General features: G+C 55.4%; 1 protein-coding gene across 1 annotated transcript in view; it reads right to left on the bottom strand.

The window, feature by feature from the left end:
• Nucleotides 1-27787, bottom strand: part of LOC139580533 (protein jagged-1b-like) — a 173087-nt gene that overhangs the window by 56433 nt on the left and 88867 nt on the right. The window contains exons 13-15 of the mRNA XM_071409310.1: nt 22184-22334; nt 15577-15741; nt 12086-12199 (exon numbers count right to left, since the gene is read on the bottom strand). Of these exons, the coding sequence (XP_071265411.1) occupies nt 12086-12199; nt 15577-15741; nt 22184-22334 (430 nt within the window). The remainder of the gene's footprint in view (nt 1-12085; nt 12200-15576; nt 15742-22183; nt 22335-27787) is intronic.

The raw sequence follows: 27787 nt of genomic DNA, 5'->3' as shown, positions 1-27787 counted from the left end.
AGTGCTGCCTGCCAGGGGGCTGGTCTAGTGGTAGTGCTGCCTGCCAGGAGGCTGGTCTAGTGGTAGTGCTGCCTGCCAGGGGGCTGGTATAGTTGTAGTGCTGCCTGCCAGGAGGCTGGTCTAGTGGTAGTGCTGCCTGCCAGGGGGCTGGTCTAGTGGTAGTGCTGCCTGCCTGCCTGGGGGCTGGTCTAGTGGTAGTGCTGCCTGCCAGGAGGCTGGTCTAGTGGTAGTGCTGCCTGCCAGGGGGCTGGTCTAGTGGTAGTGCTGCCTGCCAGGAGGCTGGTCTAGTGGTAGTGCTGCCTGCCAGGGGGCTGGTCTAGTGGTAGTGCTGCCTGCCAGGGGGCTGGTCTAGTGGTAGTGCTGCCTGCCAGGGGGCTGGTCTAGTGGTAGTGCTGCCTGCCAGGGGGCTGGTCTAGTGGTAGTGCTGCCTGCCAGTGGGCTGCTGGTATAGTGGTAGTGCTGCCTGCCAGGAGGCTGGTCTAGTGGTAGTGCTGCCTGCCAGGGGGCTGGTCTAGTGGTAGTGCTGCCTGTCAGGGGGCTGGTCTAGTGGTAGTGCTGCCTGCCAGGGGGCTGGTCTAGTGGTAGTGCTGCCTGCCAGGGGGCTGGTCTAGTGGTAGTGCTGCCTGCCAGGGGGCTGGTCTATTGGTAGTGCTGCCTGCCAGGGAGTTGGTCTAGTGGTAGTGCTGCCTGCCTGCCTGCCAGGGGGCTGGTCTAGTGGTAGTGCTTCCTGCCTGCCAGGGGGCTGGTCTAGTGGTAGTGCTGCCTGCCAGGGGGCTGGTCTAGTGGTAGTGCTGCCTGCCAGGGGGCTGGTCTAGTGGTAGTGCTGCCTGCCTGCCTGCCAGGGGGCTGGTCTAGTGGTAGTGCTGCCTTGCCTGCCAGGGGGCTGGTCTAGTGGTAGTGCTGCCTGCCTGCCTGCCAGGGGGCTGGTCTAGTGGTAGTGCTGCCTGCCTGCCTGCCAGGGGGCTGGTCTAGTGGTAGTGCTGCCTGCCAAGGGGCTGGTCTAGTGGTAGTGCTTCCTGCCTGCCAGGGGGCTGGTCTAGTGGTAGTGCTGCTTGCCAGGGGGCTGGTCTAGTGGTAGTGCTGCCTGCCAGGGGGCTGGTCTAGTGGTAGTGCTGCCTGCCAGGGGGCTGGTCTAGTGGTAGTGCTGCCTGCCAGGGGGCTGGTCTAGTGGTAGTGCTGCCTGCCTGCCAGGGGGCTGGTCTAGTCTGCCTGCCAGGGGGCTGGTCTAGTGGTAGTGCTGCCTGCCAGGGGGCTGGTCTAGTGGTAGTGCTGCCTGCCAGGGGGCTGGTCTAGTGGTAGTGCTGCCTGCCTGCCAGGGGGCTGGTCTAGTGGTAGTGCTGCCTGCCAGTGGGCTGATCTAGTGGTAGTGCTGCCTGCCAGGGGGCTGGTCTAGTGGTAGTGCTGCCTGCCAGGGGGCTGGTCTAGTGGTAGTGCTGCCTGCCTGCCAGGGGGCTGGTCTAGTGGTAGTGCTGCCTGCCTGCCTGGGGGCTGGTCTAGTGGTAGTGCTGCCTGCCAGGAGGCTGGTCTAGTGGTAGTGCTGCCTGCCAGGGGGCTGGTCTAGTGGTAGTGCTGCCTGCCAGGAGGCTGGTCTAGTGGTAGTGCTGCCTGCCAGGGGGCTGGTCTAGTGGTAGTGCTGCCTGCCAGGGGGCTGGTCTAGTGGTAGTGCTGCCTGCCAGGGGGCTGGTCTAGTGGTAGTGCTGCCTGCCAGGGGGCTGGTCTAGTGGTAGTGCTGCCTGCCAGTGGGCTGCTGGTATAGTGGTAGTGCTGCCTGCCAGGAGGCTGGTCTAGTGGTAGTGCTGCCTGCCAGGGGGCTGGTCTAGTGGTAGTGCTGCCTGTCAGGGGGCTGGTCTAGTGGTAGTGCTGCCTGCCTGCCAGGGGGCTGGTCTAGTGGTAGTGCTGCCTGCCAGGGGGCTGGTCTAGTGGTAGTGCTGCCTGCCAGGGGGCTGGTCTATTGGTAGTGCTGCCTGCCAGGGAGTTGGTCTAGTGGTAGTGCTGCCTGCCTGCCTGCCAGGGGGCTGGTCTAGTGGTAGTGCTTCCTGCCTGCCAGGGGGCTGGTCTAGTGGTAGTGCTGCCTGCCAGGGGGCTGGTCTAGTGGTAGTGCTGCCTGCCAGGGGGCTGGTCTAGTGGTAGTGCTGCCTGCCAGGGGGCTGGTCTAGTGGTAGTGCTGCCTGCCAGGGGGCTGGTCTAGTGGTAGTGCTGCCTGCCAGGGGGCTGGTCTAGTGGTAGTGCTGCTTGCCAGGGGGCTGGTCTAGTGGTAGTGCTTCCTGCCTGCCAGGGGGCTGGTCTAGTGGTAGTGCTGCTTGCCAGGGGGCTGGTCTAGTGGTAGTGCTGCCTGCCAGGGGGCTGGTCTAGTGGTAGTGCTGCCTGCCAGGGGGCTGGTCTAGTGGTAGTGCTGCCTGCCAGGGGGCTGGTCTAGTGGTAGTGCTGCCTGCCTGCCAGGGGGCTGGTCTAGTGGTAGTGCTGCCTGCCAGGGGGCTGGTCTAGTGGTAGTGCTGCCTGCCAGGGGGCTGGTCTAGTGGTAGTGCTGCCTGCCAGGGGGCTGGTCTAGTGGTAGTGCTGCCTGCCAGGGGGCTGGTCTAGTGGTAGTGCTGCCTGCCAGGGGGCTGGTCTATTGGTAGTGCTGCCTGCCTGCCAGGGGGCTGGTCTAGTGGTAGTGCTGCCTGCCAGGGGGCTGGTCTAGTGGTAGTGCTGCCTGCCAGTGGGCTGGTCTAGTGGTAGTGCTGCCTGCCAGGGGGCTGGTCTAGTGGTAGTGCTGCCTGCCTGCCAGGGGGCTGGTCTAGTGGTAGTACTGCCTGCCAGGGGGCTGGTCTAGTGGTAGTGCTGCCTGCCAGGGGGTTGGTCTAGTGTTAGTGCTGCCTGCCAGGGGGCTGGTCTAGTGGTAGTGCTGCCTGCCTGCCTGGGGGCTGGTCTAGTGGTAGTGCTGCCTGCCAGGGGGCTGGTCTAGTGGTAGTGCTGCCTGCCAGGGGGCTGGTCTAGTGGTAGTGCTGCCTGCCAGGGGGCTGGTCTAGTGGTAGTGCTGCCTGCCAGGGGGCTGGTCTAGTGGTAGTGCTGCCTGCCAGGGGGCTGGTCTAGTGGTAGTGCTGCCTGCCAGGGGGCTGGTCTAGTGGTAGTGCTGCCTGCCAGGGGGCTGGTATAGTGGTAGTGCTGCCTGCCAGGAGGCTGGTCTAGTGGTAGTGCTGCCTGCCAGGGGGCTGGTCTAGTGGTAGTGCTGCCTGCCAGGGGGCTGGTCTAGTGGTAGTGCTGCCTGCCAGGGGGCTGGTATAGTGGTAGTGCTGCCTGCCAGGAGGCTGGTCTAGTGGTAGTGCTGCCTGCCAGGGGGCTGGTATAGTTGTAGTGCTGCCTGCCAGGAGGCTGGTCTAGTGGTAGTGCTGCCTGCCAGGGGGCTGGTCTAGTGGTAGTGCTGCCTGCCTGCCTGGGGGCTGGTCTAGTGGTAGTGCTGCCTGCCAGGAGGCTGGTCTAGTGGTAGTGCTGCTTGCCAGGGGGCTGGTCTAGTGGTAGTGCTGCCTGCCAGGGGGCTGGTCTAGTGGTAGTGCTGCCTGCCAGGGGGCTGGTCTAGTGGTAGTGCTGCCTGCCAGGGGGCTGGTCTAGTGGTAGTGCTGCCTGCCAGGGGGCTGGTCTAGTGGTAGTGCTGCCTGCCAGGGGGCTGGTCTAGTGGTAGTGCTGCCTGCCAGGGGGCTGGTCTAGTGGTAGTGCTGCCTGCCAGGGGGCTGATCTAGTGGTAGTGCTGCCTGCCAGGGGGCTGGTCTAGTGGTAGTGCTGCCTGCCTGCCAGGGGGCTGGTCTAGTGGTAGTGCTGCCTGCCAGGGGGCTGGTCTAGTGGTAGTGCTGCCTGCCAGGGGGCTGGTATAGTGGTAGTGCTGCCTGCCAGGAGGCTGGTCTAGTGGTAGTGCTGCCTGCCAGGGGGCTGGTCTAGTGGTAGTGCTGCCTGCCAGGAGGCTGGTCTAGTGGTAGTGCTGCCTGCCAGGGGGCTGGTATAGTTGTAGTGCTGCCTGCCAGGAGGCTGGTCTAGTGGTAGTGCTGCCTGCCAGGGGGCTGGTCTAGTGGTAGTGCTGCCTGCCTGCCTGGGGGCTGGTCTAGTGGTAGTGCTGCCTGCCAGGAGGCTGGTCTAGTGGTAGTGCTGCCTGCCAGGGGGCTGGTCTAGTGGTAGTGCTGCCTGCCAGGGGGCTGGTCTAGTGGTAGTGCTGCCTGCCAGGGGGCTGGTCTAGTGGTAGTGCTGCCTGCCAGGGGGCTGGTCTATTGGTAGTGCTGCCTGCCAGGGAGTTGGTCTAGTGGTAGTGCTGCCTGCCTGCCTGCCAGGGGGCTGGTCTAGTGGTAGTGCTTCCTGCCTGCCAGGGGGCTGGTCTAGTGGTAGTGCTGCCTGCCAGGGGGCTGGTCTAGTGGTAGTGCTGCCTGCCAGGGGGCTGGTCTAGTGGTAGTGCTGCCTGCCTGCCTGCCAGGGGGCTGGTCTAGTGGTAGTGCTGCCTGCCTGCCTGCCAGGGGGCTGGTCTAGTGGTAGTGCTGCCTGCCTGCCTGCCAGGGGGCTGGTCTAGTGGTAGTGCTGCCTGCCAAGGGGCTGGTCTAGTGGTAGTGCTTCCTGCCTGCCAGGGGGCTGGTCTAGTGGTAGTGCTGCCTGCCTGCCAGGGGGCTGGTCTAGTGGTAGTGCTGCCTGCCAGGGGGCTGGTCTAGTGGTAGTGCTGCCTGCCAGGGGGCTGGTCTAGTGGTAGTGCTGCCTGCCTGCCAGGGGGCTGGTCTAGTGGTAGTGCTGCCTGCCAGTGGGCTGATCTAGTGGTAGTGCTGCCTGCCAGGGGGCTGGTCTAGTGGTAGTGCTGCCTGCCAGGGGGCTGGTCTAGTGGTAGTGCTGCCTGCCTGCCAGGGGGCTGGTCTAGTGGTAGTGCTGCCTGCCTGCCTGGGGGCTGGTCTAGTGGTAGTGCTGCCTGCCAGGAGGCTGGTCTAGTGGTAGTGCTGCCTGCCAGGGGGCTGGTCTAGTGGTAGTGCTGCCTGCCAGGAGGCTGGTCTAGTGGTAGTGCTGCCTGCCAGGGGGCTGGTCTAGTGGTAGTGCTGCCTGCCAGGGGGCTGGTCTAGTGGTAGTGCTGCCTGCCAGGGGGCTGGTCTAGTGGTAGTGCTGCCTGCCAGGGGGCTGGTCTAGTGGTAGTGCTGCCTGCCAGTGGGCTGCTGGTATAGTGGTAGTGCTGCCTGCCAGGAGGCTGGTCTAGTGGTAGTGCTGCCTGCCAGGGGGCTGGTCTAGTGGTAGTGCTGCCTGTCAGGGGGCTGGTCTAGTGGTAGTGCTGCCTGCCAGGGGGCTGGTCTAGTGGTAGTGCTGCCTGCCAGGGGGCTGGTCTAGTGGTAGTGCTGCCTGCCAGGGGGCTGGTCTATTGGTAGTGCTGCCTGCCAGGGAGTTGGTCTAGTGGTAGTGCTGCCTGCCTGCCTGCCAGGGGGCTGGTCTAGTGGTAGTGCTTCCTGCCTGCCAGGGGGCTGGTCTAGTGGTAGTGCTGCCTGCCAGGGGGCTGGTCTAGTGGTAGTGCTGCCTGCCAGGGGGCTGGTCTAGTGGTAGTGCTGCCTGCCTGCCTGCCAGGGGGCTGGTCTAGTGGTAGTGCTGCCTGCCTGCCTGCCAGGGGGCTGGTCTAGTGGTAGTGCTGCCTGCCTGCCTGCCAGGGGGCTGGTCTAGTGGTAGTGCTGCCTGCCAGTGGGCTGATCTAGTGGTAGTGCTGCCTGCCAGGGGGCTGGTCTAGTGGTAGTGCTGCCTGCCTGCCAGGGGGCTGGTCTAGTGGTAGTGCTGCCTGCCAGGGGGCTGGTCTAGTGGTAGTGCTGCCTGCCAGGGGGCTGGTATAGTGGTAGTGCTGCCTGCCAGGAGGCTGGTCTAGTGGTAGTGCTGCCTGCCAGGGGGCTGGTCTAGTGGTAGTGCTGCCTGCCAGGGGGCTGGTCTAGTGGTAGTGCTGCCTGCCAGGGGGCTGGTCTAGTGGTAGTGCTGCCTGCCAGGAGGCTGGTCTAGTGGTAGTGCTGCCTGCCAGGGGGCTGGTATAGTTGTAGTGCTGCCTGCCAGGAGGCTGGTCTAGTGGTAGTGCTGCCTGCCAGGGGGCTGGTCTAGTGGTAGTGCTGCCTGCCTGCCTGGGGGCTGGTCTAGTGGTAGTGCTGCCTGCCAGGAGGCTGGTCTAGTGGTAGTGCTGCCTGCCAGGGGGCTGGTCTAGTGGTAGTGCTGCCTGCCAGGAGGCTGGTCTAGTGGTAGTGCTGCCTGCCAGGGGGCTGGTCTAGTGGTAGTGCTGCCTGCCAGGGGGCTGGTCTAGTGGTAGTGCTGCCTGCCAGGGGGCTGGTCTAGTGGTAGTGCTGCCTGCCAGGGGGCTGGTCTAGTGGTAGTGCTGCCTGCCAGTGGGCTGCTGGTATAGTGGTAGTGCTGCCTGCCAGGAGGCTGGTCTAGTGGTAGTGCTGCCTGCCAGGGGGCTGGTCTAGTGGTAGTGCTGCCTGTCAGGGGGCTGGTCTAGTGGTAGTGCTGCCTGCCAGGGGGCTGGTCTAGTGGTAGTGCTGCCTGCCAGGGGGCTGGTCTAGTGGTAGTGCTGCCTGCCAGGGGGCTGGTCTATTGGTAGTGCTGCCTGCCAGGGAGTTGGTCTAGTGGTAGTGCTGCCTGCCTGCCTGCCAGGGGGCTGGTCTAGTGGTAGTGCTTCCTGCCTGCCAGGGGGCTGGTCTAGTGGTAGTGCTGCCTGCCAGGGGGCTGGTCTAGTGGTAGTGCTGCCTGCCAGGGGGCTGGTCTAGTGGTAGTGCTGCCTGCCTGCCTGCCAGGGGGCTGGTCTAGTGGTAGTGCTGCCTGCCTGCCTGCCAGGGGGCTGGTCTAGTGGTAGTGCTGCCTGCCAGGAGGCTGGTCTAGTGGTAGTGCTGCCTGCCAGGGGGCTGGTATAGTTGTAGTGCTGCCTGCCAGGAGGCTGGTCTAGTGGTAGTGCTGCCTGCCAGGGGGCTGGTCTAGTGGTAGTGCTGCCTGCCTGCCTGGGGGCTGGTCTAGTGGTAGTGCTGCCTGCCAGGAGGCTGGTCTAGTGGTAGTGCTGCCTGCCAGGGGGCTGGTCTAGTGGTAGTGCTGCCTGCCAGGAGGCTGGTCTAGTGGTAGTGCTGCCTGCCAGGGGGCTGGTCTAGTGGTAGTGCTGCCTGCCAGGGGGCTGGTCTAGTGGTAGTGCTGCCTGCCAGGGGGCTGGTCTAGTGGTAGTGCTGCCTGCCAGGGGGCTGGTCTAGTGGTAGTGCTGCCTGCCAGTGGGCTGCTGGTATAGTGTTAGTGCTGCCTGCCAGGAGGCTGGTCTAGTGGTAGTGCTGCCTGCCAGGGGGCTGGTCTAGTGGTAGTGCTGCCTGTCAGGGGGCTGGTCTAGTGGTAGTGCTGCCTGCCAGGGGGCTGGTCTAGTGGTAGTGCTGCCTGCCAGGGGGCTGGTCTAGTGGTAGTGCTGCCTGCCAGGGGGCTGGTCTATTGGTAGTGCTGCCTGCCAGGGAGTTGGTCTAGTGGTAGTGCTGCCTGCCTGCCTGCCAGGGGGCTGGTCTAGTGGTAGTGCTTCCTGCCTGCCAGGGGATGGTCTAGTGGTAGTGCTGCCTGCCAGGGGGCTGGTCTAGTGGTAGTGCTGCCTGCCAGGGGGCTGGTCTAGTGGTAGTGCTGCCTGCCTGCCTGCCAGGGGGCTGGTCTAGTGGTAGTGCTGCCTGCCTGCCTGCCAGGGGGCTGGTCTAGTGGTAGTGCTGCCTGCCTGCCTGCCAGGGGGCTGGTCTAGTGGTAGTGCTGCCTGCCAAGGGGCTGGTCTAGTGGTAGTGCTTCCTGCCTGCCAGGGGGCTGGTCTAGTGGTAGTGCTGCCTGCCTGCCAGGGGGCTGGTCTAGTGGTAGTGCTGCCTGCCAGGGGGCTGGTCTAGTGGTAGTGCTGCCTGCCAGGGGGCTGGTCTAGTGGTAGTGCTGCCTGCCTGCCAGGGGGCTGGTCTAGTGGTAGTGCTGCCTGCCAGTGGGCTGATCTAGTGGTAGTGCTGCCTGCCAGGGGGCTGGTCTAGTGGTAGTGCTGCCTGCCTGCCAGGGGGCTGGTCTAGTGGTAGTGCTGCCTGCCAGGGGGCTGGTCTAGTGGTAGTGCTGCCTGCCAGTGGGCTGCTGGTATAGTGGTAGTGCTGCCTGCCAGGAGGCTGGTCTAGTGGTAGTGCTGCCTGCCAGGGGGCTGGTCTAGTGGTAGTGCTGCCTGCCAGGGGGCTGGTCTAGTGGTAGTGCTGCCTGCCAGGGGGCTGGTCTAGTGGTAGTGCTGCCTGCCAGGGGGCTGGTCTAGTGGTAGTGCTGCCTGCCAGGGGGCTGGTATAGTTGGTAGTGCTGCCTGCCAGGAGGCTGGTCTAGTGGTAGTGCTGCCTGCCAGGGGGCTGGTCTAGTGGTAGTGCTGCCTGCCTGCCTGGGGGCTGGTCTAGTGGTAGTGCTGCCTGCCAGGAGGCTGGTCTAGTGGTAGTGCTGCCTGCCAGGGGGCTGGTCTAGTGGTAGTGCTTCCTGCCTGCCAGGGGGCTGGTCTAGTGGTAGTGCTGCCTGCCAGGGGGCTGGTCTAGTGGTAGTGCTGCCTGCCAGGGGGCTGGTCTAGTGGTAGTGCTGCCTGCCTGCCTGCCAGGGGGCTGGTCTAGTGGTAGTGCTGCCTGCCTGCCTGCCAGGGGGCTGGTCTAGTGGTAGTGCTGCCTGCCTGCCTGCCAGGGGGCTGGTCTAGTGGTAGTGCTGCCTGCCAAGGGGCTGGTCTAGTGGTAGTGCTTCCTGCCTGCCAGGGGGCTGGTCTAGTGGTAGTGCTGCCTGCCTGCCAGGGGGCTGGTCTAGTGGTAGTGCTGCCTGCCAGGGGGCTGGTCTAGTGGTAGTGCTGCCTGCCAGGGGGCTGGTCTAGTGGTAGTGCTGCCTGCCAGGGGGCTGGTCTAGTGGTAGTGCTGCCTGCCTGCCAGGGGGCTGGTCTAGTGGTAGTGCTGCCTGCCAGGGGGCTGGTCTAGTGGTAGTGCTGCCTGCCAGGGGGCTGGTCTAGTGGTAGTGCTGCCTGCCTGCCTGGGGGCTGGTCTAGTGGTAGTGCTGCCTGCCTGCCAGGGGGCTGGTCTAGTGGTAGTGCTGCCTGCCAGGGGGCTGGTCTAGTGGTAGTGCTGCCTGCCAGGGGGATGGTCTAGTGGTAGTGCTGCCTGCCAGGGGGCTGGTCTAGTGGTAGTGCTGCCTGCCAGGGGGCTGGTCTAGTGGTAGTGCTGCCTGCCAGGGGGCTGGTCTAGTGGTAGTGCTGCTTGCCAGGGGGCTGGTCTAGTGGTAGTGCTTCCTGCCTGCCAGGGGGCTGGTCTAGTGGTAGTGCTGCCTGCCAGGGGGCTGGTCTAGTGGTAGTGCTGCCTGCCAGGGGGATGGTCTAGTGGTAGTGCTGCCTGCCAGGGGGCTGGTCTAGTGGTAGTGCTGCCTGCCAGGGGGCTGGTCTAGTGGTAGTGCTGCCTGCCAGGGGGCTGGTCTAGTGGTAGTGCTGCTTGCCAGGGGGCTGGTCTAGTGGTAGTGCTGCTTGCCAGGGGGCTGGTCTAGTGGTAGTGCTTCCTGCCTGCCAGGGGGCTGGTCTAGTGGTAGTGCTGCTTGCCAGGGGGCTGGTCTAGTGGTAGTGCTGCCTGCCAGGGGGCTGGTCTAGTGGTAGTGCTGCCTGCCAGGGGGCTGGTCTAGTGGTAGTGCTGCCTGCCAGGGGGCTGGTCTAGTGGTAGTGCTGCCTGCCAGGAGGCTGGTCTAGTGGTAGTGCTGCCTGCCAGGGGGCTGGTCTAGTGGTAGTGCTGCCTGCCAGGGGGCTGGTCTAGTGGTAGTGCTGCCTGCCAGGGGGCTGGTCTAGTGGTAGTGCTGCCTGCCAGGGGGCTGGTCTAGTGGTAGTGCTGCCTGCCAGTGGGCTGCTGGTATAGTGGTAGTGCTGCCTGCCAGGAGGCTGGTCTAGTGGTAGTGCTGCCTGCCAGGGGGCTGGTCTAGTGGTAGTGCTGCCTGTCAGGGGGCTGGTCTAGTGGTAGTGCTGCCTGCCAGGGGGCTGGTCTAGTGGTAGTGCTGCCTGCCAGGGGGCTGGTCTAGTGGTAGTGCTGCCTGCCAGGGGGCTGGTCTATTGGTAGTGCTGCCTGCCAGGGAGTTGGTCTAGTGGTAGTGCTGCCTGCCTGCCTGCCAGGGGGCTGGTCTAGTGGTAGTGCTTCCTGCCTGCCAGGGGGCTGGTCTAGTGGTAGTGCTGCCTGCCAGGGGGCTGGTCTAGTGGTAGTGCTGCCTGCCAGGGGGCTGGTCTAGTGGTAGTGCTGCCTGCCTGCCTGCCAGGGGGCTGGTCTAGTGGTAGTGCTGCCTGCCTGCCTGCCAGGGGGCTGGTCTAGTGGTAGTGCTGCCTGCCTGCCTGCCAGGGGGCTGGTCTAGTGGTAGTGCTGCCTGCCAAGGGGCTGGTCTAGTGGTAGTGCTTCCTGCCTGCCAGGGGGCTGGTCTAGTGGTAGTGCTGCCTGCCTGCCAGGGGGCTGGTCTAGTGGTAGTGCTGCCTGCCAGGGGGCTGGTCTAGTGGTAGTGCTGCCTGCCAGGGGGCTGGTCTAGTGGTAGTGCTGCCTGCCAGGGGGCTGGTCTAGTGGTAGTGCTGCCTGCCTGCCAGGGGGCTGGTCTAGTGGTAGTGCTGCCTGCCAGGGGGCTGGTCTAGTGGTAGTGCTGCCTGCCAGGGGGCTGGTCTAGTGGTAGTGCTGCCTGCCTGCCTGGGGGCTGGTCTAGTGGTAGTGCTGCCTGCCTGCCAGGGGGCTGGTCTAGTGGTAGTGCTGCCTGCCAGGGGGCTGGTCTAGTGGTAGTGCTGCCTGCCAGGGGGATGGTCTAGTGGTAGTGCTGCCTGCCAGGGGGCTGGTCTAGTGGTAGTGCTGCCTGCCAGGGGGCTGGTCTAGTGGTAGTGCTGCCTGCCAGGGGGCTGGTCTAGTGGTAGTGCTGCTTGCCAGGGGGCTGGTCTAGTGGTAGTGCTTCCTGCCTGCCAGGGGGCTGGTCTAGTGGTAGTGCTGCCTGCCAGGGGGCTGGTCTAGTGGTAGTGCTGCCTGCCAGGGGGATGGTCTAGTGGTAGTGCTGCCTGCCAGGGGGCTGGTCTAGTGGTAGTGCTGCCTGCCAGGGGGCTGGTCTAGTGGTAGTGCTGCCTGCCAGGGGGCTGGTCTAGTGGTAGTGCTGCTTGCCAGGGGGCTGGTCTAGTGGTAGTGCTGCTTGCCAGGGGGCTGGTCTAGTGGTAGTGCTTCCTGCCTGCCAGGGGGCTGGTCTAGTGGTAGTGCTGCTTGCCAGGGGGCTGGTCTAGTGGTAGTGCTGCCTGCCAGGGGGCTGGTCTAGTGGTAGTGCTGCCTGCCAGGGGGCTGGTCTAGTGGTAGTGCTGCCTGCCAGGGGGCTGGTCTAGTGGTAGTGCTGCCTGCCTGCCAGGGGGCTGGTCTAGTGGTAGTGCTGCCTGCCAGGGGGCTGGTCTAGTTGTAGTGCTGCCTGCCAGTGGGCTGGTCTAGTGGTAGTGCTGCCTGCCAGGTGGCTGGTCTAGTGGTAGTGCTGCCTGCCTGCCAGGGGGCTGGTCTAGTGGTAGTGCTGCCTGCCAGGGGGCTGGTCTAGTGGTAGTGCTGCCTGCCAGGGGGCTGGTCTAGTGGTAGTGCTGCCTGCCAGGGGGCTGGTATAGTGGTAGTGCTGCCTGCCAGGAGGCTGGTCTAGTGGTAGTGCTGCCTGCCAGGGGGCTGGTCTAGTGGTAGTGCTGCCTGCCAGGGGGCTGGTCTAGTGGTAGTGCTGCCTGCCAGGGGGCTGGTCTAGTGGTAGTGCTGCCTGCCAGGGGGCTGGTCTAGTGGTAGTGCTGCCTGCCTGCCAGGGGGCTGGTCTAGTGGTAGTGCTGCCTGCCTGCCAGGGGGCTGGTCTAGTGGTAGTGCTGCCTGCCTGCCAGGGGGCTGGTCTAGTGGTAGTGCTGCCTGCCAGGGGGCTGGTATAGTTGTAGTGCTGCCTGCCAGGAGGCTGGTCTAGTGGTAGTGCTGCCTGCCAGGGGGCTGGTCTAGTGGTAGTGCTGCGGAGGCAGTGGTTCCATCTCCATTTCTGTGCCATATCACCTATGACCTATCATAGGTCTCCTCATGGACATCTATGACTCTTTATCGATAAACCTTGAACACATTATTCTAAACATAATAAACAGTGTACTTACTGATCTCACAGTGGTCCCCCTCCCAGCCGTCTCCACAGATACACTGGTATACACTGACTTTATCAATACAGGTTCCTCCGTTACCACACGGGTTGCTCTCACAATCATTAATATCTGAGGGGATGGGGGAAGGGAGAGAGAGGGGGAGAGAGGGGAAAGGGAGAGAGAGGGGAGAGAGAGAGCAGGGGAGAGAGGGAGAGAGGGGGGGAGAGAGAGAGAGAGAGAGAGAGAGAGAGAGAGAGAGAGAGAGAGAGAGAGAGAGAGAGAGAGAGAGAGAGAGAGAGAGAGCAGGGGGAGAGGGAGAGAGGGGGCAGAGGGAGAGAGCAGGGGGAGAGGGAGAGAGGGGGCAGAGGGAGAGAGCAGGGGGCAGAGGGAGAGGGCGGGAGAGAGGGGGAAGTGGAGACAGCGAGAGAGAGGGAGAGAGAGGGGAGAGGGAGAGAGAGGGCAGAGGGAGAGAGGGAGAGGGAGAGAGAGGGGAGAGGGAGAGGGAGAGGGAGAGTGAGGGGAGAGGGAGAGGGAGAGGGAGAGGGAGAGGGAGAGGGAGGGAGAGGGAGAGGGAGGGAGAGGGAGAGTGAGGCCATTAGAAACACTTGTGTGTTGCTCTTTAGTTTAGTTGTGGAATGTAGTCAAATCAAATCAAATGTTATTAGTCACATGCTCTGAAAACAACAGGTGTAATGCTGACTTACAGGCTCTAACCAACAGTGCAATGTAGTATGTGTATACAAGTGTGTACAGTCGTGGCCAAACGTTTTGAGAATGACACAAATGTTAATTTACACAAAGTTTGCTTCTTCAGTGTCTTTAGATATTTTTGTCAGATGTTACTATGGAATACTGAAGTATAATTACAAGCATTTCATAAGTGTAAAAGGCTTTTGTTGACAATTACATGAAGTTGATGCAAAGAGTCAATATTTGCAGTGTTGACCCTTCTTTTTCAAGACCTCTGCAATCCGCCCTGGCATGCTGTCAATTAACTTCTGGGCCACATCCTGACTGATGACAGCCCATTCTTGCATAATCAATGCTTGGAGTTTGTCAGAATTTGTGGGTTTTCGTTTGTCCACCTGCCTCTTGAGGATTGACCACAAGTTCTCAATGGGATTAAGGTCTGGGGAGTTTCCTGGCCATGGACCCAAAATATCGATGTTTTGTTCCCCGAGCCACTTAGTTATCACTTTGCCTTATGGCAAGGTGCTCCATCATGCTGGAAAAGGCATTGTTCGTCACTAAACTGTTCCTGGATGGTTGGGAGAAGTTGCTCTCGGAGGATGTGTTGGTACCATTCTTTATTCATGGCTGTGTTCTTAAGCAAAATTGTGAGTGAACCCACTCCCTTGGCTGAGAAGCAACCCCACACATGAATGGTCTCAGGATGCTTTACTGTTGGCATGACACAGAACTGATGGTAGCGCTCACCTTGTCTTCTCCGGACAAGCTTTTTCCGGATGCCCCAAACAATCGGAAATGGGATTCATTAGAGAAAATGACTTTACCCCAGTCCTCAGCAGTCCAATCCCTGTACCTTTTGCAGAATATCAGTCTGTCCCTGATGTTTTTCCTGGAGAGAAGTGGCTTCTTTGCTGCCCTTCTTGACAACAGGCAATCCTCCAAAAGTCTTCGCCTCACTGTGCGTGCAGATGCACTCACACCTGCCTGCTGCCATTCCTGAGCAAGCTCTGTACTGGTGGTGCCCCGATCCCACAGCTGAATCAACTTTAGGAGACGGTCCTGACGCTTGCTGGACTTTCTTGGGTGCCCTGAAGCATTCTTCACAACATTTGAACCACTCTCCTTGAAGTTCTTAATGATCCGATAAATGGTTGATTTAGGTGCAATCTTACTGTCAGCAATATCCTTGCCTGTGAAACCATTTTTGTGCAAAGCAATGATGATGACACGTGTTTCCTCGCAGGTAACCATGGTTGACAGAGGAAGAACAATGATTCCAAGCACCACCCTTCTTTTGAAGCTTCCAGTCTGTTATTCAAACTCGATCAGCATGACAGAGTGATCTCCAGCCTTGTCCTCGTCAACACTCACACCTGTGTTAACGAGAGAATCACTGACATGATGTCAGCTGGTCCTTTTGTGGCAGGGCTGAAATGCCGTGGAAATGTTTTTGGGGGATTCAGTTCATTTGCATGGCAAAGAGGGACTTTGCAATTATTTGCAATTCATCTGATCTCTCTTCATAACATTCTGGAGTATATGCAAATTGCCATCATACAAACCGAGGCAGCAGACTTTGTGAAAATTAATATTTGTGTCATTCTCAAAACATTTGGCAAAGATTGTATACATGTGTATACATATGTGTGTGTGTGTGTGGATATACATGTGTGTGTATACGTGTGTGTGTATTTACGTGTGTGTGTGTGTGTATACGTGTGTGTGTGTGTGTGTGTGTATTTACGTGTGTGTGTGCACCTAGTCATTCCAGGGTTTTTCTTGATTTTTTAAATATTTTCTACATTGTAAAATAATAGTGACGACATCAACACTATGAAATAACACATGTGGAATCATGTAGTAACCAACAAAGTGTTAAACAAATCAACATATATTTTATATTTGAGATTCTTCAAATAGCCACTCTTTTGCCTTGATGACCGCTTTGCACACTCTTGGCATTCTCTCAACCAGCTTCATGAGTTAGTCACCTGGAATGCATTTCAATTAACAGGTGTGCCTTGTTCAAAGTTAATTTGTGGAATGTCATTCCTTCTTAATCCGTTTGAGCCAATCGGTTGTGTTGTGACAAGGTAGGGGTGGTATACAGAGGATAGCCCTATTTGGAAAAAGATCAAGTACAGTCAATCTGGAAAATGTCAAGAACATTATGTAGGTCTATGTAATGTCTATGTAGGTCAATGTAATGTCTATGTAGGTCAATGTAATGTCTATGTAGGTCAATGTAATGTCTATGTAGGTCAATGTAATGTCTATGTAGGTCAATGTAATGTCTATGTAGGTCAATGTAATGTCTATGTAGGTCTATGTAATGTCTATGTAGGTCAATGTAATGTCTATGTAGGTCAATGTAATGTCTATGTAGGTCTATGTAATGTCTATGTAGGTCAATGTAATGTCTATGTAGGTCTATGCAGGTCAATGTAATGTCTATGTAATATCTAAGTAGGTCTATGTATGGTCTAGTATGTCTATTAGGGTCTATGTAATATCTATTAGGGTCTATGTAGGTTCATGTAATGTCTATGTAATATCTAAGTAGGTCTATGTATGGTTTAGTACGTCTATTAGGGTCTATATAATATCTATTAGGGTCTATGTAAGGTCTATGTTCATGTAATGTCTATGTATGGTCTAGTATGTCTATTAGGGTCTATGTAAGGTCTATGTAGGTCTATGTAATGTCTATGTATGGTCTAGTATGTCTATTAGGGTCTATGTAAGGTCTATGTAGGTTCATGTAATGTCTATGTACGCCTATGAATCCTCTATGAATGCTCTTTGTCATGTCTTACTCTCGTGACAGTATGTTCCTCTGAAGCCCTCCTGGCAGTCACAGCTGAACTGTCCTCCAGCCTGGCTCCGACAGCGTCCGTGAGGACCACACACGTTGGAGGAGATGTACCGCTCCCCGCCAGGGGTACTGGTGGATCCCACGGCAACCGTGCAGCTGTCAATCACTGTGGAGGAGGGGAGGGGGAGTTGCATTTTATACACGCATGGAAGCTGAGATGACTGATAGGGATTTCAAACAGTCAGAGGGACGGGCCTGGACTGACCGTCCATGATATCAACATTATAGTTATAACCATGTTATGAGGCTACACAGGACTGACCATCCATGATATCAACATTATGGTTATAACCATGTTATGAGGCTACACAGGACTGACCGTTCATGATATCAACATTATAGTTATAACCATGTTATGAGACTATACAGGACTGACCATCCATGATATCAACATTATGGTTATAACCATGTTATGAGGCTATACAGGACTGACCCTCCATGATATCAACATTATGGTTATAACCATGTTATGAGGCTACACAGGACTGACCGTCCATGATATCAACATTATAGTTATAACCATGTTATGAGACTATACAGGACTGACCATCCATGATGTCAACATTATAGTTATAACCATGTTATGAGGCATTACAGGACTGACCATCCATGATATCAACATTATAGTTATAACCATGTTATGAGGCTATACAGGACTGACCATCCATGATATCAACATTATAGTTATAACCATGTTATGAGGCTATACAGGACTGACCATCCATGATATCAACATTATGGTTATAACCATGTTATGAGGCTATACAGTGTTTGTTTACATTTACAACGTTGACACAAGTTAAACAATTTAAAGGCAATGCTACCAAATACTAATTGAGTGTATGTAAACTTCCGACCCACTGGTAATGTGATGAAAGAAATAAAATCTGAAATAAATCAATCTCTCTACTACTATTTTGACATTTCACATTCTTAAAATAAAGTGGTGATCCTAACTTACAGGGAATTTGTACTAGGATTAAATGTATTTGGCTAAGGTGTATGTAAACTTCCGACTGTATCTGCACTCTGGCCTGTGGTGAGACAACATCAACAGGAGAAGAACAGAGCACTAGAGGAGAGGGTGAGGGGGGGGGGGGGGGATGGGGATGGAGGAGAGGGTGAGGGGGGGGGGGGTGGAGGAGAGCGTGAGGGGGGGGGGGGGATGGAGGAGAGGGTCAGACTGATGGAGGAGAGGGGGAGGGGGAGGGGGATGGAGGAGAGGGTGAGGGGGAGGGGGGGGGGAGGGTCAGACTGCTGGAGGAGAGGGTGAGGGGGATGGAGGAGAGGATGAGGGGGATGGAGGAGAGGGAGAGGGGGGGGGAGAGGGTCAGACTGCTGGAGAAGAGGGTGAGGGGGATGGAGGAGAGGGTGAGGGGGATGGAGGAGAGGATGAGGGGGATGGAGGGGGATGGAGGGGGGATGGAGGAGAGGGTGAGGGGGATGGAGGAGAGGGAGAGGGGGGAGAGGGTCAGACTGCTGGAGGAGAGGGTGAGGGGGGGGGAGAGGGGGAGGGGGATGGAGGAGAGGGTGAGGGGGATGGAGGAGAGGATGAGGGGGATGGAGGGGGATGGAGGGGGATGGAGGAGAGGGTGAGGGGGATGGAGGAGAGGGTGAGGGGGGGGGAGAGGGTCAGACTGCTGGAGGAGAGGGCGAGGGGGGGGGGAGAGGGGGAGGGGGATGGAGGAGAGGGTGAGGGGGATGGAGGAGAGGATGAGGGGGATGGAGGAGAGGATGAGGGGGATGGAGGAGAGGATGAGGGGGATGGAGGAGAGGGTGAGGGGGATGGAGGAGAGGGTGAGGGGGGGGGGTCAGACTGATGGAGGAGAGGGTGAGGGGGGGGAGAGGGTCAGACTGCTGGAGGAGAGGGTGAGGGGGGGGGAGAGGGTCAGACTGCTGGAGGAGAGTGTGAGGGGGATGGAGGAGAGGGTGAGGGGGATGGAGGAGAGGGTGAGGGGGATGGAGGAGAGGGAGAGGGGGATGGAGGGGGATGGAGGAGAGGGTGAGGGGGATGGAGGAGAGGATGAGGGGGATGGAGGAGAGGGTGAGGGGGATGGAGGAGAGGGTGAGGGGGGGGGGTCAGACTGATGGAGGAGAGGGTGAGGGGGGGGGAGAGGGTCAGACTGCTGGAGGAGAGGGTGAGGGGGGGGGGAGAGGGTCAGACTGCTGGAGGAGAGTGTGAGGGGGATGGAGGAGAGGGTGAGGGGGATGGAGGAGAGGGTGAGGGTGATGGAGGAGAGGGAGAGGGGGATGGAGGAGAGGATGAGGGGGATGGAGGAGAGGATGAGGGGGATGGAGGAGAGGGTGAGGGGGATGGAGGAGAGGGTGAGGGGGATGGAGGGGGATGGAGGAGAGGATGAGGGGGATGGAGGAGAGGGTGAGGGGGATGGAGGAGAGGGTGAGGGGGATGGAGGGGGATGGAGGAGAGGGTGAGGGGAATGGAGGAGAGGGTGAGGGGGATGGAGGAGAGGATCAGACTGCTGGAGGAGAGGGTGAGGGGGATGGAGGAGAGGATCAGACTGTTGGAGGAGAGGGTGAGGGGGATGGAGGAGAGGGTGAGGGGGATGGAGGAGAGGGTGAGGGGGATGGAGGGGGATGGAGGAGAGGGTGAGGGGGATGGAGGAGAGGGTGAGGGGGATGGAGGGGGATGGAGGAGAGGGTGAGGGGGATGGAGGAGAGGGTGAGGGGGATGGAGGAGAGGGTGAGGGTGCTGGAGGAGAGGGTGAGGGGGATGGAGGAGAGGATGAGGGGGATGGAGGAGAGGATGAGGGGGATGGAGGAGAGGGTGACGGGGATGGCGTGTGACAGAGAACAACCCACTAGAGAGGGGGCCACCCCCGCAGAGAAGCCATCAGAACAGCCCACCTCAGCTCCCGACAAATGTCTCAACACCACAACAGAACAATCCACCCCAGACCCTGGACCAGAGCGTCGGAATCACAGCGGGGCAAATGAAGAACCCCAAGCCCAGGGGATCTCACCCCCCCTGTCAGCCACCCTGATAGCCCTCCTGACAACCCCCCCACACCCACAGATTTCCTTAGGGACTGAAATGGGAAATAAACTCAGCAAAAAAAAGAAACGTCTTCTCACTGTCAACTGCGTTTATTTTCAGCAAACTTAACATGTGTAAATATTTGTATGAACATAACAAGATTCAACAACTGAGACATAAACTGAACAAGTTCCACAGACATGTGACTAACAGAAATGGAATAATGTGTACCTGAACAAAGGGGACGGGGTCAAAATCAAAAGTAACAGTCAGTATCTGGTGTGGCCACCAGCTGCATTAAGTACTGCAGTGCATCTCCTCCTCATGGACTGCACCAGATCTGCCAGTTCTTGCTGTGAGATGTTACCCCACTCTTCCACCAAGGCACCTGCAAGTTCCTGGACATTTCTGGGGGGAATGGACCTAGCCCTCACCCTCCGATCCAACAGGTCCCAGATGTGCTCAATGGGATTGAGATCCGGGCTCTTCGCTGGCCATGGCAGAACACTGACATTCCTGTCTTGCAGGAAATCACGCACAGAACGAGCAGTATGGCTGGTGGCATTGTCATGCTGGAGGGTCATGTCAGGATGAGCCTGCAGGAAGGGTACCACATGAGGGAGGAGGATGTCTTCCCTGTAACGCACAGCGTTGAGATTGCCTGCAATGACAACAAGCTCAGTCCGATGATGCTGTGACCGCCCCAGACCATGACGGACCCTCCACCTCCAAATCGATCCCGCTCCAGAGTACAGGCTTCGGTGTAACGCTCATTCCTTCACGATAAACGCGAATCAGACCATCCGACCATCACCCCTGGTGAGACAAAACCACGACTCGTCAGTGAAGAGCACTTTTTGCCAGACCTGTCTGGTCCAGCGACGGTGGGTTTGTGCCCATAAGTGACGTTGTTGCCGGTGATGTCTGGTGAGGACCTGCCTTACAACAGGCCTACAAGCCCTCAGTCCAGCTTCTCTCAGCATATTGCAGACAGTCTGAGCACTGATGGAGGGATTGTGCGCTCCTGGTGTAACTCGGGCAGTTGTTGTTGCCATCCTGTACCTGTCCCGCAGGTGTGATGTTGGGATGTACTGATCCTGTGCAGGTGTTGTTACACGTGGTCTGCCACTGTGAGGACGATCAGCTGTCCGTCCTGTCTCCCTGTAGCGCTGTCTTAGGCGTCTCACAGTACGGACATTGTAATTTATTGCCCTGGCCCCATCTGCAGTCCTCATGCCTCCTAGCAGCATGCCTAAGGCACGTTCACGCAGATGAGCAGGGACCCTGGGCATCTTTCTTTTGGTGGTTTTCAGAATCAGTAGAAAGGCCTCTTTAGTGTCCTAAGTTTTCATAACTGTGACCTTAATTGCCTACCGTCGTTCCTAAGGAGAACACAGACAGAACCCACCATGTCGTTCCTAAGGAGAACACAGACAGAACCCACCATGTCGTTCCTAAGGAGAACACAGACAGAACCCACCATGTCGTTCCTAAGGAGAACACAGACAGAACCCACAATGTCGTTCCTAAGGAGAACACAGACAGAACCCACCATGTCGTTCCTAAGGAGAACACAGACAGAACCCACCATGTCGTTCCTAAGGAGAACACAGACAGAACCCACCATGTCGTTCCTAAGGAGAACACAGACAGAACCCACCATGTCGTTCCTAAGGAGAACACAGACAGAACCCACCATGTCGTTCCTAAGGAGAACACAGACAGAACCCACCATGTCGTTCCTAAGGAGAACACAGACAGAACCCACCATGTCGTTGCTAAGGAGAACACAGACAGAACCCACCATGTCGTTCCTAAGGAGAACACAGACAGAACCCACCATGTCGTTCCTAAGGAGAACACAGACAGAACCCACCATGTCGTTCCTAGGGAGAACACAGACAGAACCCACCATGTCGTTCCTAAGGAGAACACAGACAGAACCCACCATGTCGTTGCTAAGGAGAACACAGACAGAACCCACCATGTCGTTCCTAAGGAGAGACAGAACCCACCATGTCGTTGCTAAGGAGAACACAGACAGAACCCACCATGTCGTTGCTAAGGAGAACACAGACAGAACCCACCATGTCGTTCCTAAGGAGAACACAGACAGAACCCACCATGTCGTTCCTAAGGAGAACACAGACAGAACCCACCATGTCGTTCCTAAGGAGAACACAGACAGAACCCACCATGTCGTTGCTAAGGAGAACACAGACAGAACCCACCATGTCGTTCCTAAGGAGAACACAGACAGAACCCACCATGTCGTTGCTAAGGAGAACACAGACAGAACCCACCATGTCGTTGCTAAGGAGAACACAGACAGAACCCACCATGTCGTTCCTAAGGAGAACACAGACAGAACCCACCATGTCGTTCCTAAGGAGAACACAGACAGAACCCACCATGTCGTTGCTAAGGAGAACACAGACAGAACCCACCATGTCGTTCCTAAGGAGAACACAGACAGAACCCACCATGTCGTTCCTAAGGAGAACACAGACAGAACCCACCATGTCGTTCCTAAGGAGAACACAGACAGAACCCACCATGTCGTTCCTAAGGAGAACACAGACAGAACCCACCATGTCGTTCCTAAGGAGAACACAGACAGAACCCACCATGTCGTTCCTAAGGAGAACACAGACAGAACCCACCATGTCGTTCCTAAGGAGAACACAGACAGAACCCACCATGTCGTTCCTAAGGAGAACACAGACAGAACCCACCATGTCGTTCCTAAGGAGAACACAGACAGAACCCACCATGTCGTTGCTAAGGAGAACACAGACAGAACCCACCATGTCGTTCCTAAGGAGAACACAGACAGAACCCACCATGTCGTTCCTAAGGAGAACACAGACAGAACCCACCATGTCGTTGCTAAGGAGAACACAGACAGAACCCACCATGTCGTTGCTAAGGAGAACACAGACAGAACCCACCATGTCGTTGCTAAGGAGAACACAGACAGAACCCACCATGTCGTTGCTAAGGAGAACACAGACAGAACCCACCATGTCGTTCCTACAAAGCCATGCTGAGTAAGGGTTAAACCCCTTGCCCACACACACACACACACACACACACACACACACACACACACACACACACACACACACACACACACACACACACACACACACACACACACACACACACACACACACACACACACACACACACACACACACACACACACACACACACACGACTGGTTGGAAACAGCGTGTTATTAGGGGATTGATCATGAGGGGTTATTATCAGAAAGCTGAGGAGAGACAGATGTAGGTATTTCTCCTGTGGGAGAGGTGTGTGTGTGTGTGTGTGTGTGTGTGTGTGTGTGTGTGTGTGTGTGTGTGTGTGTGTGTGTGTGTGTGTGGGCAAGGGGTTTAACCCTTACTCAGCATGGCTTTGTAGCACACAACCCATATCACCTTACACACAGCACTGGAAAAACACAGGGTTTATGGAGAGAAGAAGGGAAAGAGAGAAAAGAGAAGGAGGGAGAGGGGAGAGAGAGGGAAGAGGGAGAGAAAGGGGGTACCTTTGCACGTGGTGGTGTGACAGTGGTCTTTGAGGTGAGAGCAGTTTTTTCCCTCGTAGTCTTCTGAACAGCCACAGTAGTAGTCTTTAGCCACGTTGAAGCACAGCGCACCATTCTGACAGGGGTTGGTGAAGCAGTAGTCTATGTCCAACTTGATACAGAGAGACAGAGAGACAGAGAGACAGAGAGAGAGAGAGAGAGAGAGAGAGAGAGAGAGAGAGAGAGAGAGAGAGAGAGAGAGAGAGAGAGCGAGACAGAGACAGAGACACAGAGACAGAGACAGAGACACAGAGAGAGAGAGAGAGAGAGAGAGAGAGAGAGAGAGGTCATGATCAGATGAGCTCCTGCATTTTTCAGCATTTTCTTTAAAAAAGATAGGTTTAGAGTTAGATAAACTTGGATTTTTTGTCAGGAACACATACAGGATGCTACCCTCTACTACATAACCTTCACTTCAAATCAAAACTCAAAACCTACAACCTGATTTTGGACGGAATTACGGAATCACCTGAAAAGTTCACAACAACCAAGGTTTATAATTCTTTACAGCATATTCTCTGGAAAACAACAGAAACCTGAAAACACCACCCAACCTGGAACTGACTTGATACAGCTTCAACTAGCACTGACGTGTCAAGTGAGAGGTGTCAAAGCACATTAGCCCAACAATGGCAGGAGAGTCGAATAGTCTACCCCAACCAAATGGAGAGGCCTTAGAAGCTGCCTCCCGCTGTTCAGAGGTAATTAAAATACATTACCCTGTGAGTGTTAAGAATGATAAGGCAAGAAAAGATCACAAAATGAAGCTCCTTATGGAAAATCAAGAGACACTTTTTGCTGACTATTACAAAAATGGGAACATCAGCAACCTTATCTTCCACACAAACCATCCCCTGGCATGGCACAGTGCTATATTAGCACACTACCCCTCTGTTAAGAGAGGGGGGGTTAACGAGGGGTGGAAACTCAGGATTCTTGACAACGAGGAGTCAGCTAATATAAATCTATATAAGTCTGGAACAGTAATGGTACAGGGCAATCACAAACAGTTTCAGCTGGACTTTCACCAAATCAAAGAATTAGCCCAGCAGGAGAAGCTCTCCCTTGATAAAGATACCCCCACCCCAAGCGGGTCAGACCAGACCTCTTCACCATATAACCCCACAGACGAGCAACCCTCAGCAAACAGTCAGCCTCCCAGTACAGAGCACTCCTCCCTCATTGAAATGAAGGATAAATTTACCCAGCTGGAGGTAAGGCAGGTGGAGCTGGAACAGCAGGTGATTACACTCCAGTCAGCACAGACCCATACAACAGTCCAGCACAACAACCCCTTAACCAGACCAGGAGAGCTGGAGGTGGAGAGAGACATATCTGCACTCTGTACAGTGGTGAGACAACTTCAACAGGAGAAAGAGCAGAAGCAGGAGCAGAACAAAGCACTAGAGGAGAGGATCAGACTGCTGGAGGAGAGGGAGAGGGGGATGGAGGAGAGGATCAGACTGCTGGAGGAGAGGTTGAGGGGGATGGCATGTGACAGAGAACAACCCACTAGGGAGGTGGCCATCCCCACAGAGACGCCAGCAGAACAGCCCACCACAGCACCCGACAAAAGTCTCGACACCACAGCAGAACAGTCCACACCAGACCCTGACCATAGAAACGACATCACAACAGAACAGACAAAAGAAAAACCCCAAGCCCAGCAGCTCTCACCCCCTCTGAGCACCCCCCCTGTCAGCCACCCCGATAGCCCTCCTGACAACCCCCCCACACCCACTGAGGACAAACACAAGACACAGATTTTTCTCCTTATGGACTCAAATGGGAAATATATAGAAGAAAATAAACTTTTTCCCAAACACAGTGTGTCTAAACTCTGGTGTCCAAACACCCAGTGCGCCCTAGACCTTCTGTCTGAGGACAAACTAGGCTCACCTAGCCACATAATAATACACACAGGCACAAACGACCTGAGAGCACAGCAGGAAAGGGTGGCCACAGCACTGAAGGGAGTGATTGAAAAAGCTTATTCTACTTTCCCCAACGCACAAGTGGTTATCTCCACCCTGCTACCACGAAAAGACTTCCACCCTGCTACAATACAGCGGGTAAACGCAAGCATTTCCCGTGACTGTGCCTCAAAACCAAATGTTTTTCTGGCCCACCACTCCACCCTGGACTTGAACAGCCTCTATGACCAGGTCCACCTCTACAAGGCAGCAGTGCCCACCTTTGCCCGGACTCTAAAGGACATCGCTCTCAAACGAAGCCCCAACACTTCACACAGGAGCAACAGATCAATAGACACCCCACCCAGACCAGCGAGACACCCTCCAAGACCTCCAGGACCCCCCCCTAGACCTACACACCCCCCCCACATCAACCATGCCCACACCCAATTTAGGCCCCCTCAGATCAGACCCATGCCACTCCTGCCCACCCCATGCACCCCACCCCCGCAAAGAGGGCATCAACATGGAAGTCACACATACGCCCAGGTAGTGAGCGGGCAAACAGGCCCAACCCCCAATCTTACACTCGCCCAAGCCAACGGCATGTACCAGATGCTCAGCAGGCTCTGCTCACACTTACTGGCCTGAGGCCAAACCCCGACCAACAACATTGGACACTTTATGGAACAAAAAGCCTTCACTATATCATCCTGGAATATCCAAGGTCTGAGGTCATCTGCCTTTGGCCTAAAGAGCAGGAACCCGGACTTCACCAAAGAAATCGGTAATGCAGACATTGTCATCCTGCAAGAAACATGGTATAGAGGAGACGGACCCACTGGTTGCCCTCTAGGTTACAGAGAGCTGGTAGTCCCATCCACCAAACTACCAGGTGTGAAACAGGGAAGGGACTCAGGGGGAATGCTAATTTGGTATAGAGCAGACCTAACTCACTCCATTAAATTAATCAAAACAGGAACATTTTACATTTGGCTTGAAATTCAAAAGGAAATTATCTTAACAGAGAAAAATGTCCTCCTGTGTGCTACCTATATCCCCCCACTAGAATCCCCATACTTTAATGAAGACAGCTTCTCCATCCTGGAGGGGGAAATCAATCATTTCCAGGCCCAGGGACATGTATTAGTCTGTGGCGACCTAAATGCCAGAACTGGACAGGAACCTGACACCCTCAGCACACAGGGGGACAAACACCTACCTGGAGGTGACAGCATTCCCTCCCCCATATGCCCACCTAGGCACAACTATGACAACATAACCAACAAAAACGGGTCACAACTCCTGCAGCTCTGTCGCACGCTGGGTATGTACATAGTCAATGGTAGGCTTCGAGGGGACTCCTATGGTAGGTACACCTATAGCTCATCTCTTGGCAGTAGCACTGTAGACTACTTTATCACTGACCTCAACCCAGAGTCTCTCAGAGCGTTCACAGTCAGCCCACTGACACCCCTATCAGAACACAGCAAAATCACAGTCTACTTGAACAGAGCAATACTCAATCATGAGGCATCAAAGCCAAAGGAACTGAGTAACATTAAGAAATGCTATAGATGGAAGGAATGCAGTTTGGAAACCTACCAAAAAACAATTAGGCAACAGCAAATTCAATCCCTTTTAGACAACTTCCTGGGTAAAACGTTCCACTGCAATAGTGAAGGTGTAAACTTGGCAGTAGAAAATCTTAACAGTATATTTGACCTCTCAGCTTCCCTATCAAATCTAAAAATCTCAAATAGAAAACCGAAGAAAATGAACAACAATGACAAATGGTTTGATAAAGAATGCAAAAATCTAAGAAAGAAATTGAGAAACTTGTCCAACCAAAAACATAGAGACCCGGAAAACCTGAGTCTACGCCTTCACTATGGTGAATCACTAAAACAATACAGAAATACACTACGGAAAAAGAAGGAACAGCACGTCAGAAATCAGCTCAATGTAATTGAAGAATCCATAGACTCTAACCAATTCTGGGAAAATTGGAAAACACTAAACAAACAACAACACGAAGAATTATCTATCCAAAATGGAGATGTATGGGTAAACCACTTCTCCAATCTTTTTGGCTCTATAACAAAGAATAATGAGCAAAAACATATACATGATCAAATACAAATCCTAGAATCAACTATTAAAGACTACCAGAACCCACTGGATTCTCCAATTACCTTGAATGAGTTACAGGACAAAATAAAAACCCTCCAACCCAAAAAGGCCTGTGGTGTTGATGGTATCCTTAATGAAATGATCAAATATACAGACAACAAATTCCAATTGGCTATATTAAAACTCTTTAACATCGTCCTTAGCTCTGGCATCTTCCCCAATATTTGGAACCAAGGAATGATCACCCCAATCCACAAAAGTGGAGACAAATTTGACCCCAATAACTACCGTGGAATATGCGTCAACAGTAACCTTGGGAAAATACTCTGCATTATCATTAACAGCAGACTCGTACATTTCCTCAATGAAAACAATGTACTGAGCAAATGTCAAATTGGCTTTTTACCAAATTACCGTACAACAGACCATGTATTCACCCTACACACCCTAATTGACAACCAAACAAACCAAAACAAAGGCAAAGTCTTCTCATGCTTTGTTGATTTCAAAAAAGCCTTCGACTCAATTTGGCATGAGGGTCTGCTATACAAATTGATGGAAAGTGGTGTTGGGGGTAAAACATACGACATTATAAAATCCATGTACACAAACAACAAGTGTGCGGTTAAAATTGGCAAAAAACACACACATTTCTTCTCACAGGGTCGTGGGGTGAGACAGGGATGCAGCTTAAGCCCCACCCTCTTCAACATATATATCAACGAATTGGCGCGGGCACTAGAACAGTCTGCAGCACCCGGTCTCACCCTACTAGAATCCGAAGTCAAATGTCTACTGTTTGCTGATGATCTGGTGCTTCTGTCACCAACCAAGGAGGGCCTACAACAGCACCTAGATCTTCTGCACAGATTCTGTCAGACCTGGGCCCTGACAGTAAATCTCAGTAAGACCAAAATAATGGTGTTCCAAAAAAGGTCCAGTCGCCAGGACCACAAATTCCATCTAGACACCGTTGCCCTAGAGCACACAAAAAACTATACATACCTCGGCCTAAACATCAGCACCACAGGTAGCTTCCACAGAGCTGTGAACGATCTGAGAGACAAGGCAAGAAGGGCATTCTATGCCATCAAAAGGAACATAAATTTCAACATACCAATTAGGATCTGGCTAAAAATACTTGAATCAGTCATAGAGCCCATTGCCCTTTATGGTTGTGAGGTCTGGGGTCCGCTCACCAACCAAGATTTCACAAAATGGGACAAACACCAAATTGAGACTCTGCATGCAGAATTCTGCAAAAATATCCTCCGTGTACAACGTAGAACACCAAATAATGCATGCAGAGCAGAATTAGGCCGATACCCACTAATTATCAAAATCCAGAAAAGAGCCGTTAAATTCTACAACCACCTAAAAGGAAGCGATTCCCAAACCTTCCATAACAAAGCCATCACCTACAGAGAGATGAACCTGGAGAAGAGTCCCCTAAGCAAGCTGGTCCTAGGGCTCTGTTCACAAACACAAACACACCCCACAGAGCCCCAGGACAACAGCA

This window comes from Salvelinus alpinus, chromosome 7, assembly GCF_045679555.1.
Source record: "Salvelinus alpinus chromosome 7, SLU_Salpinus.1, whole genome shotgun sequence".
Taxonomy (NCBI): domain Eukaryota; kingdom Metazoa; phylum Chordata; class Actinopteri; order Salmoniformes; family Salmonidae; genus Salvelinus; species Salvelinus alpinus.
This window is presented reverse-complemented; position numbering and strand designations above follow the sequence as displayed.